The sequence below is a fragment of the Gymnogyps californianus genome, chromosome 1 (assembly GCF_018139145.2).
Source record: "Gymnogyps californianus isolate 813 chromosome 1, ASM1813914v2, whole genome shotgun sequence".
Taxonomy (NCBI): Eukaryota; Metazoa; Chordata; class Aves; order Accipitriformes; family Cathartidae; genus Gymnogyps; species Gymnogyps californianus.
In genome coordinates, this window is record NC_059471.1 from 150973026 (window position 1) to 150988914 (window position 15889).

Genomic DNA, 15889 nt, shown 5'->3' on the forward strand with positions numbered 1-15889 from the left:
AAAGGGGCCAAATTTGAATCTAAATAAGCAGCTGCCGTGAAAGAGCCGACCTCCCGTTTGTGTAGGCTGTGCCAAGTACCGAGCTCAGGTCTAGGCTCTCACTTGCAGTCTTCTTCAGGAATTGTCCCCTGCTTGCGAGAGGGACCACTTCGGTCTCCGCATTCTCCCTCTATGATCGCATCGCACTTGTGCTTTGCTGGGACGTGTATTTGTCCAATGTTTCTACCTTGTTTCACATGATAAACCCAGGAAGACAGGAGAAAAACTGTTTTGTTGCCATCCCACTTTCTACAGCCCTAGAGGGGACTGAAACAGGTCTCGCTCCTGGCTAACCTTGCTCACTGCATCTCCCACCCACCTTTTGCTGCAGAGCTCTCACTGGCTTGGGCAGAGAGTGACCTGTCTCTCTGGTATTGCCTACGCCTTCGGTTATATGAAGCCAGAAGAGCAACACCTGGTTTCTAATCCCTGCTGCATGGTGATGCGGGTGTGAGTAACACACGAACAGAACTGAGCTCTTGTAGGAAGACACTGTATTTATAAAATGTGAGGGAGAATCAGTATATCCCCCAGCTCTAACAGAGAGGTGGCCCAGGAGTCATCTTGAAGGCACAGAGCCACTTTAAGGCAGGTAATTCAAAGGTACCACTCAGATTTTTAACACAAGGCATCGGTATCTAAAAAACAATCAACTTCAGACATTTGTAGGCAATGAGAAGAGGCAAGATGTTCATACCAGGCAAACGTTAAAGACAATGACAAAACAAGTCACATTACAATTTTCACACAATACATTTCTCTCAGAGTAAAAGCCAGCCCTTCTTCATTCCCTTCGCTGACCTGCAAAACAAGCCTCAGCCCCACAATTCACAGTCCTGAAGACAGAGTTGGCATTTGTGGGCAGAGCACCCTTGCCATGCACCCTGCACTTGGGGGCCCAGGGTCCCCAGCCTGGCCACATCCTGCCCCAGGGAAGGTCTCTTCTGCAGCATGGTCCATCATCTCCCCCACTGTCCCCAGCCAGAGACCTACCGGAGCAGCTCCCTCCTGCCTGCCTGCCTGCCTGCCTGATGCATGGGAAATCCCATGCAACAGATTTCCTCCTGCTGTCGAGGCAGGACACAGCCAGGATGCACATGAAGGCCAGAAACTCGGGGCAAACTTCACCGCAAAACTCAGGCACAGCTTTCTAAAAAGATCCTGGTGATGCAAACGAGATCAACTATCGGGGGAAGTCAGCTTCCCAGCCGTGGTGAAGCCAGGTTCCCTCTTGCTCTCCGGGAGCTGTGCTGGACCCAGAGATGAGCCCTCCTCGCAGCGGCAGTGCGCACCATGCAACGCTAGTGACGGGGAGAAACACCTGCCGATCAGAGACCACGGTGGCCTGGCCACCACCCTGGATGGCCACATCCTTTCACTGCATGGCTGCAGGGCTACCTGCTCCTGCCGTGCTCCCCCTCTTCATGCCTCTGTTTGGGGAGGAAAACTGCAGGTTGTTTTGGAAGAGGGGCAGCAGCCTCAGAGCAAAGCCTGGCCCCGCTCCTGCAAGATTTGCTGCTGGCCAGCAAGCTGGGGAGCATGTAGTCCCTTCTCTCCCTACAACCCGCAGCGGTCTCTCAGCGTGTGGGCTGGAAGACAGCTTTTGTCCCCTCTCTCCAAGCTCCTCCATGGAGGCTGCCAACTAGTGCCAATTAGTATTAATCACGTTTACTACTGCAATGCTTAAATACCAACTAAGAATCCCCACTGTGCTAGAAAGGGAACAACATTTGTGATTGCAGCTTTGACAGTGGGGATACTGGCCATCAAGAAACTGGACTGAAACCCACTAACTCCTTACATCTCCACCAAGGGGTCCTCATGAGGTAAACAGTTCCGCTTGCCACTGGCCTGGGTTACAAGGCATGAAGAAGGAGCACAGTCACAGCTAAAGCATGGGGGCAAAATCCTCAAATCCTGTTGGCAGTGCTGGAGTGAGGGCTGCACCCTACTTTCCCGTCCACTCTTTGCTGACTGTCCTTTCTGGTGAGGAAGAGGGGTTACTCGTATCATTTAAGCCAAGTGAGTTACCTTCTGGATGCACCTAATTGTTGCCAGTGTGTGCAGATGAACGCCAGCTGCTAACTTTAGGTGCTGCAGACCACATCTAAGCCAGATGTGAAAGCACACGGTACAAATAACCCTTCCTCCCTATGCGTGACATAAGGGCCGCCACTGAATCCATCAGCTCTCCATCTGCAAAACGGGCATCATGCCATTCTCTGCTTGATGGGACCAAATAGCTGGGTCCTGCTAACGCCTCACTGCATCCCGGTGCTCGCCCTCCCCGCCAGCCTCTCCCCATTCCACAGGGATTGCGTGACAGAGCCAGCCCGGACAGGCTGCAGAGGCACAGTCCCGCAGCCTGGAGAGCAGCTCACCTGCACACTCGCAGGGCTGTGCCTGTGTTCGAGTGAAGCACAGGCTCTGACATGCACCGAGAGCACGACTGACACTGCGCATTCCAGGCAGAAACAGGACTTACTCCAATATTGCATCACAGAGCTCTGGCCTCCTAAACTCCTGTAATACATTAAAAAAAATAATAGTGTTGACTGTTGTCAGCCTCTTCCCTCTCACCCCAATGGCAGTGTTTAATTTCTTGGTCTCTACATGGGGAAAATACTTTCCCTCAATAAAAAGACTGCTCTGGCTGGGGCAGAAGGCTAAGGCTGCCCCTTCTAAGATATTCAGTGTCTGCATTCTGACAAAGGCTCTGTGGACTCAGAGACACAGCCGTCTCTTGTCTACTTCTCACCATAACTGCACACTGCACAGCGAAACTTTCTGAAATCTGGTTGACTTTTTCTGACTCCATCAGTCACAAAACCTGGACTGAGGCAAGCAGAAGATTTGACAAGATTTCTCTCTCACGTGCCAGAACTTGCATGTTCAGTTTTCTACAGCAATAGTGGAACTTGATGGACTTGTCAAGCACCACAGAATTAATAATAAATGAATGCCTACTCTGAATTGGCATCCACTCCATCAGCGTATAAAGCAAACAACTCTGGTACCATGTCAGCATTGCTTGTATCCTGCATGCCTCCATTACTCACTTCTCAACAACTCCCCACAGAGCTGGGCGCCATGAGCAGCATCCTACGACACGCTCTCCCCTGAAGCTTGAGACCAGTAGCAGCCTTTTCAGCACGGTATGGGGACACGGAAGCGCCAATGTAGAGCACTGAGTGTGCTGGGATTTCTGGGTTTCTGTAGTCTTGTAAAATGGTTACAGGGGTAAAAAATCTTGCCTTACATTAACGGGAGTTTTAGGGGATGAGAATTCCCTGTAGCATCAGGCCAGCTGTGGGCAGGGGCTCTTTCCACAGTTCTTGGATCAATGCCAGCATGGGTCTGCCCATCCTTTTATTCACTCAGCCCTCTTCTGTCCTCGCTGTTCTTTGCACCCAGTGCAGGTGCCAAAGCCTGAGGCTACCTCCTCCATACTGGGCCAGAGCTCCCAGGGCTGTTCCAGAGATGAAGCACTGACATCTGTGTCAGTTCTTCAACCAAGAAGCCTGCTCTTTACATGAAAGTCAAACTATGACAAGACATAACTGCGAGGCCATAACTTATTAAATTAACCTTTAGATGCTGCATAAATGTACAGGATTTAAAGAGCAGAATACTCTGTCTCCTCTTTTTCTGACAAAATCACAATATTTCAACTAATAAAATATTGCCACTCCTTCCCTGCTAGGGTTTCCCTGATATCGTTAGGACAAACACACATGTCTGTCAGATAAGGCTGCAAAGTTCCTCCTGAGATGCCCTCCTAGCTTCTCTGTATAACCCCTCCACTATCCTCAGGCAGTGGATCAATAATTTAGGTGGAGTTGTAAGGTCAACCCCTGCCACCTTGCCCAGCTGCAGGCAAACGTGGCTCTCATAAGGGAAGTATACTTGCGTCTCCATCCATGGCCCATAATTTGCTGAATATGAGCACAGTTTTTCATAATGACTAAAGTGAAAAGCACAGAGAAACGTCTAAGCACCAGCAGCCTAAAGTGCCTATCAGCTCCTCCACATCCAGATTTCCCTGGGTCAGCACATGGGCATGTGGACACAATACAGTTCAGAGAACTTACTTTGGTCCCCCGTCCAAAGGTATGGATACTGGAGAGATGGGGAAGGAGGGGAAATGGGGAAGGTTGGTTTTTTTTTTTTTTTCATTCAAGTATTGAAAGAGAAGCTGCATTACTCTAAATAAACCGTTCTGGGCTTAGCCGGGATTTGTGTTTGTTTGGTTTGCACCATGCAAGACTCAATGGGAAATATGGCACGTCTCCCACTGTACCATCCGCCAGACTGCGGATGGCAGGAAATATGAGTCCTTCACTTGTCGACATCTCCCCCGCATGCCTTCCCAGCAAGACATGGATCCCACATCTTGGATACAATGGCTCACAAGAGAAGCTCCCGCTCCCCTAGCCTGATTCTCCCTTCCTCAGCTGTGCCACCCCATCGGAGGGCTCTGGAGGCAGAGGAAGAGTTTGTGTGCTCGGCTGTGTGCCTCGATAAAGTGCACGTCGAGACGAGACGGTGGACGGTGCTGCCGAGCAGCTTTGGGGTTGAAGGCTACAGTGTCTTCAGCTGGCGCCGGTTCCACATGCCCCGCTTTGAGTGAAACCAGTGGAAAAAGTTTCTCAGGGAGAGACGCTCCACTTCTAGCCCAGCCTGCAAGATCCTGGTAGAAAGAAGGGTAGATAGACTTAGGGAAAACTTGATCACAAAGATACTGGGGGGCTTAGCCCCCGGAAATCTCTTCTAAGTTGTGCTGTTGTCAAGAGACTGCAATCAAATTGAAGAGTCCAGAATAGCTCTGGGTTATCTCATATCCATAAGCAGGCATCTAATGACACTCGCTGAGTGTTTATGCACTCTTGAGAGCAGGACTGGTCAGGACTGGCCTGCACACGCCAGGTTAGGAGGAAAGACAGCTGGCAACATGGGATTGCACAGGATGCTAGTCTTTTCTGCAGTCATCTGACAGAAAAGACAGGACAGGCCCCAAAACCTAGAACTACAAACCCAGAGGCCTAGGATTTGTACAGCAGAGATCCCTCATCATAAACTTCTCAGAAATTGTAACTGTACCTCGTGATCTTTAAATGTCTTTCTGACAGTTGCTCTTCTGGGCAATCGCTATACGTAGTACGGAAATCTGAGGGACCCAAACTGGACCCACTGTGCACTGCACTACTTGAAGAGGACAAAGTCTTCACAGTCACCAGTGCCTGATCTGCCCGTGGAACAACCAGCAGCGTGGCTGAAAGGCACCAGGAAATGGCTCCTCTTTTGTTTTATCTGGGCCTGTAGTAGTGTATTTTGGGTCCACTCACCTACTAGGTTTGAGGTCAGGACATGCTCAAAGACTCTCCCTCACTGACCAAGCTTATGGTGGCATCAGTCACCTCAATCTCCTCAGATCCCCACTCCCCTGGTCATTGGTCCTCCAGTATCTAATGGGTCTCCCCTCCTCAGTGCATGAATTATGACAATGGATGCCTACCTGTCCAGGAGCTCCCAGTCCTCTCCTCCCCAGCGGTCCCGAAACTCTTTTGTGTTCATACCGCCGATCTTGTCCAGGTCAGACTTGTATATGCCCAGGAGACCAAACCCATTCACCTCCCAGTAGCCTGAGGACAGCACAAAAGAGGCACAGGTATGTTGGCCCTTCGAACCATTGATGACTCCAGCAGGGCTGCCGGAGTGAGATTCAAGCTATTTTTAGCACAATGTTGACACCAGAGAGTCAACTCAGCACCAAGGCAGAGCCAACCATATTAAAGCTTTGGGAAGCGAGAAAGGCTTGCGGACAGAGAGCATGGGCTGTCCTATGAACTTGTTAGCAGAGCCTCTCACATCTCCTGTCTGGCAGCATAGTACCTAATGTACCTGGACTGTCCTAGCTTCAAAGGGTTGTCCCTGTGCCTCGATGGCTCAGGATGGCCACCTCTGTCTAAAGGAAATCCTACACTCAGACGATCTGTGCCACTTTCCTCCCCCTGACTTGGGTTGGTTTCCCTCACCCCCAGGCTACCAGCTCTCCTCAGGACAGGCTGTGCCCTCTAAGAAAAGAAAGAAACAGACAGAAAGGAGTAAAGGCGGGGTTTTGCAAGGTCCTTAAATCCACAGAGAGCCCTAGGAGACGACCAGGAGAAACGTCATATAAAGGGCTCTGCTGGCTCTTTGACCTCAAATTCCAGGTACCTGGCACTGTTAAACCCCATCCTATGCCTAATGCACTCTCACCAAGTGGCCCTGGAAGTACCTTAAGCTCCAGACCTCGATAGCACCAGAGGAACAAATCTAGAGGTGGCAGGCACCCTCCTTCTTTCCCCATTCCCCAAGGTCTGAGCCCAAGAGGCCCCACTCCCTCTTACCGTCAGGCCACTGTGGGGACATGCCGCAGTGCAGCCTCATGACCATGGGTGCGAAGGCCATCTTGCCTTCAACGCAGTGCTTCCGGATCGAATCAATGACTCCAGCTGGGAAGTGGATGTGGAGGTCGCACAGGAAAACGATGCTGTGTGGGTCCTGGAACCGACCACACCAGTTGGGAAAAAAATAGGTTGACTTTAAGTAAGTCTTTCTTGAGGGGCAGGAAGACAGAGATATGGGAGTGAATTAAAGAGCCATTCATTGCTACCTCAGAAACTGAGATCCTAGGGGCTGGCAAAACGGCCATTGAGTGGCTGTTCAACGATGGGTGTGAAATACTATGACTATGACCTGGCAGAGTCCGTATCACAAAGCTGCTACTGCCGATTTCCCTCCTGTCTGATAGTCCCAGCAGGTGGACCAAGAACCAAACGGACCACACGCTCCTCAGAATAAAGGGTGAGGCCCTTACTCTGGAGGGACAGGAAACACATCTACATTTGATCTGGTCTGTTAGGCTATTCCCTTCCCTAAAAACCAGCGTGTTCAGTATGAAAGGCAGAGGTAGCACCAGACACATACTAGAAACTTCCCTGTCCGCCCCAAGGCCTCCCAGGCTTACCGTCACGAGGTCTATCCCCGCCTGCAGCCCAGCAGAACGCTCGAAATTCCCTGTCAGCTTCAAGTACTGATAGCTGGGGGTCAGACGGGAAAGAGAAGTTCAGTGCGTGCATGCCGGCGAGCACAGAAAGCACTGCTAGCAGCGGTACACTGCAGGCGTCATGCTGTGGAGCTGCCCTCGCCTCCGTGCACCCTCTCAAGGAGGAGGAAAGCCTTTGCTGTGTGAGTGCACAAGCTCAGCACTGCTCCAGGTCCCAGCGTGCCCTGAGGGTCTTCCTCCTTGTGCAGCAAGGACAGGGCAGTCCCTAGCAAAAGTCTTTTCAGCTCTAGTTCAGCTCTGTCCTAGGACTAGACCTGTTACTGGGAACCCTGGCACATAAAGGAAATGACCAGCCAAGGCTGGTTCAGATCAGAGTAGAGTAAGCCAGACAGTTATGCCAGCAAGCGGAGTCCCCAGAGGTCTCCATGCTCTCTGTCTCATTTCTCACAGCTTTCTTGTCTTCTCTGTCCTCCCCCTGCTCCATCATTGCAAGACTTGCTTTCTCTTCTCTCTTGCAAACTTGAACAAAAGCCAGGAGAAAAGAGATGCATCTGGATGGATGACTATAGGTATTGCCTTACAGTTTTATAACACTATTATATGCAGTATATGTGTATGTACATTATAACAACAATATATTAATGTATATGTTCAAGGTCTGGATGGACGTTATCTTTGGGTTTGCAGCTGCAGGAGGCTGTGGCTGGCCAATACACAGAGATTGGCAGATGTGCTGTGTTTGCAGGCATATGCATGTGAGCAGTTTTTTGTGACCAAGCAGTACTCTCACCTGTGCAAGGTAGACCTTTTCAGAGCCTTCTCTACATCCATGTCATCGCTGCTGTAGTCCGTGATGATGATGTTGAAGTACGGATCGTTAGTGACTCGGAACAGCTCTTCCATGTCGGAGATGAACTGCAGCACCCAACGTGCCTGGTTTTTCACTGGTTGTATTGCAAGAGGGATACAATCAAAGCAAAACTGATTTCAAAGATGGTGTGGCTTCTCAACAGGCAAGGCTTCTTGCCTCCCCTCAAACCCCGCTAACCTTGCAGGGATGCTGAAATAGGCCCAGGCTGAAAACCTGGACCAAAGAGCCCAGGAATCAGTGTGGGTTCTTTCCCAGTGCGTGACGGGAGTTTTCTTTGAGCTTACAAGCCATGGGAGTTTGGGCCCTGTCATATTTCTGAGGGGGTTTAACTTGGAGAGAACAGAATTTGGAAGTGACCCAAATAAGACGGCTGAGGCTGGCCCAGACCCACTGTTCAGCACTGCCCTCATGGGAACTGCCCACCGTGCCATCCCTCGATGTCCCGGAGAGGCAGGTCCCCCTTACCTGGCACCACAAAGTGAACCACGGCATGATGGTTCCAGGAAAAGCCCTGGGGCCAGCACAGCTCTGGCTCGTTCGCCACAGCCATCAGGTGCCGCCGGCGACCCCACGCCAGGTTCCTCATCTTCCTCTCCTCCTCCTCATTGCCGCCAACGCCCTGCCAGCCCCGCGCAAAGACGTACTCGGAGAAGCGGACGAGCCGCTCTCCCTGCTCCAGCAGCTCCAGCTCCAGCAGGTAGCGGCTGCCCCGCATGCGGTCCTGGCGTTTCTCCACGTTCACGATACGCCGCAGCTGGAACCGCCTGCAGGAGATACAGCTGGGGTGGGCATGTCCCCCGTACACCAGCCCCTCTCCCACCTCCAGCCCGTTCAGCTCTGCTAGGCTCTTTCCTCCTGGCTAGCACAAACCTTTTTGTCCCCAGCTTCCCCCTGCTTTGCTGCACCACTTCCAAAGTCCCATAGGAAGGTTTAGCACCTGTTTCCTAAATCCACAAGCATGTGGGCTTAGATCTGGGATTCCAGCCAAGAGAAAATAGTTGGCAAGGGAAATGAAATAAAGGTGACACAGAAAATAACAAATGTGTCTGAATGATTGTAGGGCTGGTAATAGCGAGTGTATTCAACACCTCCTACAACGATCTTGGCACAAGGAGTATGTTTGGGCTAGTGAAATTGGCTGATGACAGCTTATCAGCCAATAACATGGAGTAGGACTGAGCAATCATACAGTAAAAACTGGGGTGAGCTGTAGGTTCAGAATGGCCAAAACAAGATGAAATGCCAGGTCATGCCCTTTTAGATCATAACAAGAGTTTCTGCTGTAAAATGGATGCTCATCAGTTAAAAATGCTGAGAAAAGCTTGTGTGTACTGATGAGTTACACCGTGACTGTGACTGAAAAAACAAATGTGATTTTAAGATGCAGCATTAGAGCTACTTCCAGCAGGGACTGGGAACTAATAACACCCATTCTATCAAACATCCAGGATACTGGTCACTTATGCACAGGAAAATTAACCCAAACTGAAACCCACATGGAGAAAGACAGATAGGAAAATGATGGAAATAGAGGCCAACTCTCAACAGGAGGGTCAGGAGTTGGATTGTTTAGCTTATAGAGGCTCAGAGGAGGTACGTCTGTTTGCCAGAAAGGCAATCCAGATGGCAAGTCTTGAGAAGAAAAAGAACCGTATCAAGACCACTTAAAAACAGAGTACCAGCAAAAGCTGATCTCTAGTGGGTCATCAAAGAAGCAAGGAGCTGAAACATCTTCCCAAATCAGTACTAGGATCTAGAAATCTAGCTAGTTTTAAGATGGAGGTGCACACATTCAGGTAACAGTGTAGGGTACTTGGTTGTCTCTGAGGTCAGTGTACTGATCCACATTATCTGATAGGTCCCTTCTGGTCCTATGTCCTAAGTGATTCACAAGCTGAGATGTGGCAGACATCAAACCACAAGCACAAGGAGCTCCAGTACTACTTCATACCAGCAGGGTTTCTTAATCTTCAGCTGGTAAAATGCTCGTAATGTGCTCTCAATACCTACGCTGCACAAGGAGGAAGCCAGCAAAAGGCCAGTGATGCCAGCTGGATGGAAACCTCCAATCTTTCACGTTTACTGCCACCAGCTGTTGGAGGGTGATATTCAGCCCCCAGACATGGTCTGGTGTCCAACAATTGCCATTTCTCAGCCAAAAGAGGTATTTAAAGCCCAGGTTTTTACACAGATTCCTTGCCTGAAGTCTTATTTCCCACATCTAGTTTATCCTCCGATTCCCACTAGCTCCTCACACAACAGGTATTCCCTGTGCAGCATGGTACACCAGCTCCAGGGCACTGCCCCTTGGTTTTTACACTGTGCCTTACCCCTTACTCCTCTGGTTGAGCTTCTTCAGGAAGACGCGCGTGACTTCCAGGGCCTCCCTTTCTCTTAGCAGCAAGTTTCCTGATGTGTTGCATTTCAGGTCAATCCAGTCTGTGCGCAGCATATGGAAGTCCAGGTTGCTCGTGCTGAAGGTCTGCTCCCAGTTCACTGCCTGGTCAAACACTGGTACATAATCAAAATCCTCCTCATCTTCCTCCTCTGGCTCCCCATCTGCCTCTTCCTCTTCCTCTTCTGCTGCCACAGCTCCAGACTTGCCCTTCACAGGAGATGCCACCTGCGCCTCTCCCTTGCCCATGTCCCCACCATTGGCTGCCTTCTGCTCAGCAATGTAGGACTCCACTTGGTTCAGCCACTGCGGCAGCCCAAGCTGCTGGCTGGGGCTGGCAGCACTCACAGCGTGTCTGCCGGCTTTGCCAGAGACTGGGCCTCCTTTCCTGGCTGGCACAGTGCCTGCTGGCTGCAGCCCGTCCTTAGCGATGCTGAGGTCTCCTCGAGGTCTCACCCCTTTGGGAATTGTGACCCCTGAGTCCCTGGGGCCACCGAGAGGCTGCTGCCTTTGGGACACAGTGCTAGAAGGAGGGTTTGCCTTTTTGACAGGCGCTCTCCCCTGGACGGCCCTGGCGTGCTGCGGAGGGCTCCTGGAGTTGTCTTTGACGCCAGCTTTTAAACGGGGTCTCTTCATTGTTGGGTTCCCCTCTAGGCCAGCCTGGCTGAGGCTTTGGTTGGCAGAGGCCAGCGTGGCTGATTTGACACCAGACCTCTTTGTCCTTCTCCTCTGTAGCCCCTCTCCTATGTCACCACGCATCACTGAGAGGAGCCGACGACGCTCCCAGAGGGAATAGTCCTTGTGAACATTATTGCTGCCCACCACGCTGCCGGGAGCGTTGCCTGTCGGCTCTGCCCTCCCTGTGCCGGGGCGCTCAGGGGGACTGGTACTCTCCGCGTCCTGCTCCGTGTACTGCAGGTCGCCCAGGTTCCCCTCCTGGGAGCCTGCAGGAATAATCGCAGTTACACCTCTGGCATCCTCCCGCTGCCTTCCCCATCCTGACCCAGGTACTCGCCCCGCCAGGGGCAGCTACTTTTCGCCTCATCTCAGCATTGTCTCTCCTGCTCAGAGGGACAGGGATGCTCTCACACACGGGAGCCGTGCTCTTGCCGGTACCAACCTCCTCAGCACCTATTAGCCAGCATTGCCAAAGGCTGTGGAGGTGTCTGGCTTTGTCTTTAGCTGTCAGTCTGGCCACAGCTTTGCAGGGCAGGTGTCAGCATAGGCTGCCATGCTGCACACCTTTGGCGCTGTCGCTTCTGCCCACATTTTTGCTGGAATTGCACCTCAGCTAAGCTGCGGGCCTGAGAGGTAGTTGTCATGTTGTCCGCTACAGCCCACTGTTTGGTGACCTCCCAACCTGCCCTCAAGAGGAGTGAAAGTGGCAGCAAAAATCTCCTCCCAGCCACAGCAATCTGGCAGGGAAGGGCTGTGACTTCCTTGGTACAGAAAGTCAACAGCTTCTTTCAGCTGGTGCTGGAAGATCACACACAAAAGCGACAGATAAAAGGATCCTCTGGGCTCTGACATTAGGGCCCCTACCTGGCTGCTCTGTCTCTTCTCCAGAGTCCAGGCTCTTCTCTGGCCGATCCATTTTCATATACTTGTAGAATCCAAATCTGCAGAGGGAAGGGCAAAACACAAGTTTGATGAAAGTTACTTTGCCATCTCCAAATAGATTATGGCCACTGCTTCAGAGGTGATGGTCCATTACTCTGATTACATCTACCCAGCATCTCTAGATCCTCCTTTCCCAGCAAGTCATAGACTATCATCATCCCTATCTTTCAAATCTTTGGGCAATCAGGTCTTACTCTGCATTGTCAAAGACGTCAGCTTTCCTTGCTTATCATCCCAGTCTCTCAGACATTTTCTCATAAGCGTAGGAGGAAATCCCAATATAAGTACCCTGAAACACTTATTTAGCCTCCCTTAAACTGCTCCTTAAAGCTCAGTTATGATGTAGTGCTCACAAACACAAGTCATCATGCTGCAAAAGCATCTCAGGCAGGTAATTGCAATGATCTCCCTCTCTCTTCTCTCATACCACCACTGGCTGTGTACTGTCCTCATACGTCTGTGGTTCAAGCTTTTGGGAGGGGTTTCCAGGACTTTTTCCCTCCATGTGTGCTTGATGCCAAGCAAAACGGGCCCCCAGTTCCCAAATCCTGTCACAATACAAATGAATTGTCAAAGCAATAAACCTGGGTGGCACCTTCCAGCCCATGGCAGCCACCTTCTCCACCCTTCACTATGAACCCCAGTCCCAGGAGTTCCCTTCCAAACCTACAATACGATCTGTTGTTCCAGCCCTCAAAACAGTCCTGTAGGGAGGAAGAAGATCCTGAGCACAGGGAGGCCACCATCAGTTATGTCACTGGAAAAGTGACTCTCCTTATCCTGCAAAAAAAGTCCTCCTGAATGGAGGTGGGTCCTCACACAAGGTGTCTGCCTGTGGCAGCGGGGAGCATGCGAGTGGCAGTTCCCTCACAGGGCCACCGCTGGGAGCCAGACCCCAGTGCAGATGAGTGACATGCGTTTATTCCCCCAGAGAGATGCCTGGTGGTGAGCATGGTTTGGCTTTCACAGTGACAGCCATCAGGAGGCTCCAGCTGCTGGCAGGCAAAGTTTGCTGGAAATCTATTCCCTGATGTAGTGGAACAAACATGCTCTGACCCAGCTTCCGGGTTAATAGAACAAGAAAAGCAGCGGCAGTTTCCCCTTGAGACCTAAACCTATTTTCACTTAAAGGGAGCATAGGTTATCGAAAGAAACTATAAATGCTTTCATGTTTTGCGGAACTTTGGGGATCTTTAAGAATTAAGAGAGTCCTGCAGAAGTGAATATGAAATTCCACCCCAATTCCAGCCTTCAAACCATCTCTTCCCTCCCTGCTAGTAAATGTGCACTTGCAGCATCCTACCTTTCCAAGTAATAAGGGTTTTCCTGATAGAAGCATTTGTTGTCTTTCTCCATGTGGCTCAGGCGGCTGTAATCATTCGGGTAAACAAAGGATAAATGAACCTGGGAAGAAAGGAGGAAAATAAAGTAAAATCCTCATAAATGCCAGATATCAGTCACAAGGTGACCCAGACACAGTTGCAGGGTGACTAGCCCTTTTGAGAGGGAGCAGGGGCTGCTCACTATTTGCCTCTCCAAGGCACCCGGTAGCAGGCTGTGAGAATGGAAAACAGAAGGAAGCGTGCTGGGATGTGTGCACAGGTGTGCCTTTTTCTCTCTCTCTCGGCATCTCTCTGTCCATCTCTGTAACTGTGTGCTTAAGTCCTATAACAGAGCGAGAACTAGCTAGAAGAGAGGTGGATAAGTCCTCCTGAAGAGATGCAGGGGATCACAGGAGCCCAGAAAGTGTGTGGGGAGACTACCAGGCAAGGCTGAGGGAGCTGGGGCTGCCCAGGATACGGGTCCCCCAGGGAGTGTAAGCTTGCACTGGCATCCAGGGAGGGCAAACTGTGCTGGTGACCTCTCCCCAGCAGACCTCAGAGTCTGCTCTGCTACGCAGGGGATTAATCCCTGCTATGTTGCGTGCCCCACAAATGCGAACTCCCCCTCAAGACCAGTTTTAAGCTTGTCAGGGCTTTAGTAGTCCACACAGACTACAGTTCACCCCTTGGAGAATAAAATCCTTGGCCATTGTGAGGCTTCGTGTGAAGGCAAGCTCAGCTCTTTGGTTTGAGGTCCAAGGGGCTCAGTAAGACACACACACTTGTACCCCAGTGAGACCCGTGAGCAGTGCTTAGCACTCATCTCCCTTTTCTTGGTGTTCCCCTTTGGCATGTACCGGGATGCAGACATGAACAGCAAATGGTCAAATCTGCCCAGGAGCTTCAGATCGGTGGAGGGGCCCATGGTCAATGGGGTCTCCCTCCTTCCTCCTTGTGTTCCCCTGGGCAAGTATCCGCTCAAGGAATAAAACTTACAAACTGGAGTCCCTGGTAGCGCTGCAGAGGAAATCCATTCACCAGGTAGCTGGGCTTGTACGAGCAGTCTGGCAAGGCTCGGCGCACATGAGACTTGCTGAGCAGAGGCACTGAGAAGAAGAAACACATAGGCAAGCATTGCTGGAGGAGCCCTGCTGCAACCGATGCACCAGCTTAGCTACTTCTGTGCCTGGTTTCTATTTATCCATGTGAAATACTAACAGATACATAAAGCAAACTATCTTGCACAGCAGCTCATCTCTTTATCTTGCTCTACAGCACTTACACTAAAATATTACACCTGGGGATGCTGGGTGAGCTGGATGCCAAGAAAGAGGAGCTGGGTTTAGCCTGTGCTTTGTCTCCTACAGTGACTGATATTGTATGCTGCCCCTCACCTCTGCACTGGGGAGAAAAAAGCATGGCCTTTGATAACCATGGTATAGGAGGACAATCTTTCTTGGCTGTGCTACTGCACGTGCTGTGACAGGCTGCAGCTACCTCCTCAACTGCTTTGCAAGTCTTACCTTTGTAAAGAGTGTCCCGGGGGTCAGGCTTCAACATGTCAGCTGGGTGTGCCTTGCTGCCTGTGCTGTCAGCAGGCCGGCTCGTGTGACTGGCCAATGTCTGCGGGATATGCCCAACCTCATCCATCTTTAAAAGTGTCTCGTCTAGAAACCAGAGAGAGAACGGAAGGGGAAGGAAGGGCTAATTTGTCCCGTGTCCCAAAAAATGCCCTTCCCCAATATCAGCCCTTTCCAAATGGCATTGCATCCGTGGCACTAATGCTGTCTCTGGGACAGCAATGCCTAAATGGTGCTGATCAGGAGCTTCATTGCAAAGACACCATGGGAAGGAACGGCTTTGACTCAGAAAGCTGGAAATACAGAAGCTATGGGGTAGGAACATGGCTATCACTGAAAGCAAACAAACAGTGCTGAGTAATGGAGGAAAATGACCTCCTGCCTTGGACACGCCAGCAGTCGTGTGCTGAAGAAGCCCCATACTGGCAGGAATTACTGGACACATCTGAATTATTAGCATTAAATGCAGAGCTTTCTCCTGTGCTGGAAAAGGAGCAGGACCCTGGGGTGAGGCCTTCAGTGGCTGAGGATGATGATGCTCCAGCAGGGGAATGGAGACCCACAGTAAGCCAGGAGCAACAGGAAGCTTAAATTCAAGACTGGGTATTGGTTATGTTTCTTCTTGGGTACTACTACCAGAGGACTTCATGTCTCCATGGATCTTACTCTGAGATGAGGGGAACTGAATAAATATCCAGGAGGGAAAGGCAACATGCTGCCAAGGGGCACTGGGGTTACTGTTAGCAACCTCTGGGTACTGAACAACATGGGAACCCAGAAGGAATGGGATGATGTGATACAGCCAAAGGCTGATATGGGAGAGGGAAACACTGCAGCACTGTGCTCAACCACAATGGGATCTTCTGGGATGTGAGTCTTCCCTTCTACAGGGAATTAACGAGAAGAAAAGAGCAGAAGAAAAAAGGATGAGGACAGAAGACCTAACGGAAAGCCTAGTCCTGGCCAAATGTCAGGTTTCAGAAAATACAGCAGCAGGTTGCGATCCAAGGCACA

General features: G+C 50.9%; 1 protein-coding gene across 1 annotated transcript in view; it reads right to left on the bottom strand.

Annotated features, from left to right (window-relative positions):
* Positions 1-3957: 3957 nt before the first annotated feature.
* Positions 3958-15889, bottom strand: part of B4GALNT3 (beta-1,4-N-acetyl-galactosaminyltransferase 3) — a 67014-nt gene continuing 55082 nt past the window's right edge. The window contains 11 exon segments of the mRNA XM_050898989.1: positions 3958-4729; positions 5555-5681; positions 6429-6582; positions 7049-7121; positions 7878-8031; positions 8424-8722; positions 10289-11297; positions 11896-11972; positions 13277-13377; positions 14292-14401; positions 14819-14962. Of these exon segments, the coding sequence (XP_050754946.1) occupies positions 4621-4729; positions 5555-5681; positions 6429-6582; positions 7049-7121; positions 7878-8031; positions 8424-8722; positions 10289-11297; positions 11896-11972; positions 13277-13377; positions 14292-14401; positions 14819-14962 (2357 nt within the window). The 3' untranslated portion in view covers positions 3958-4620.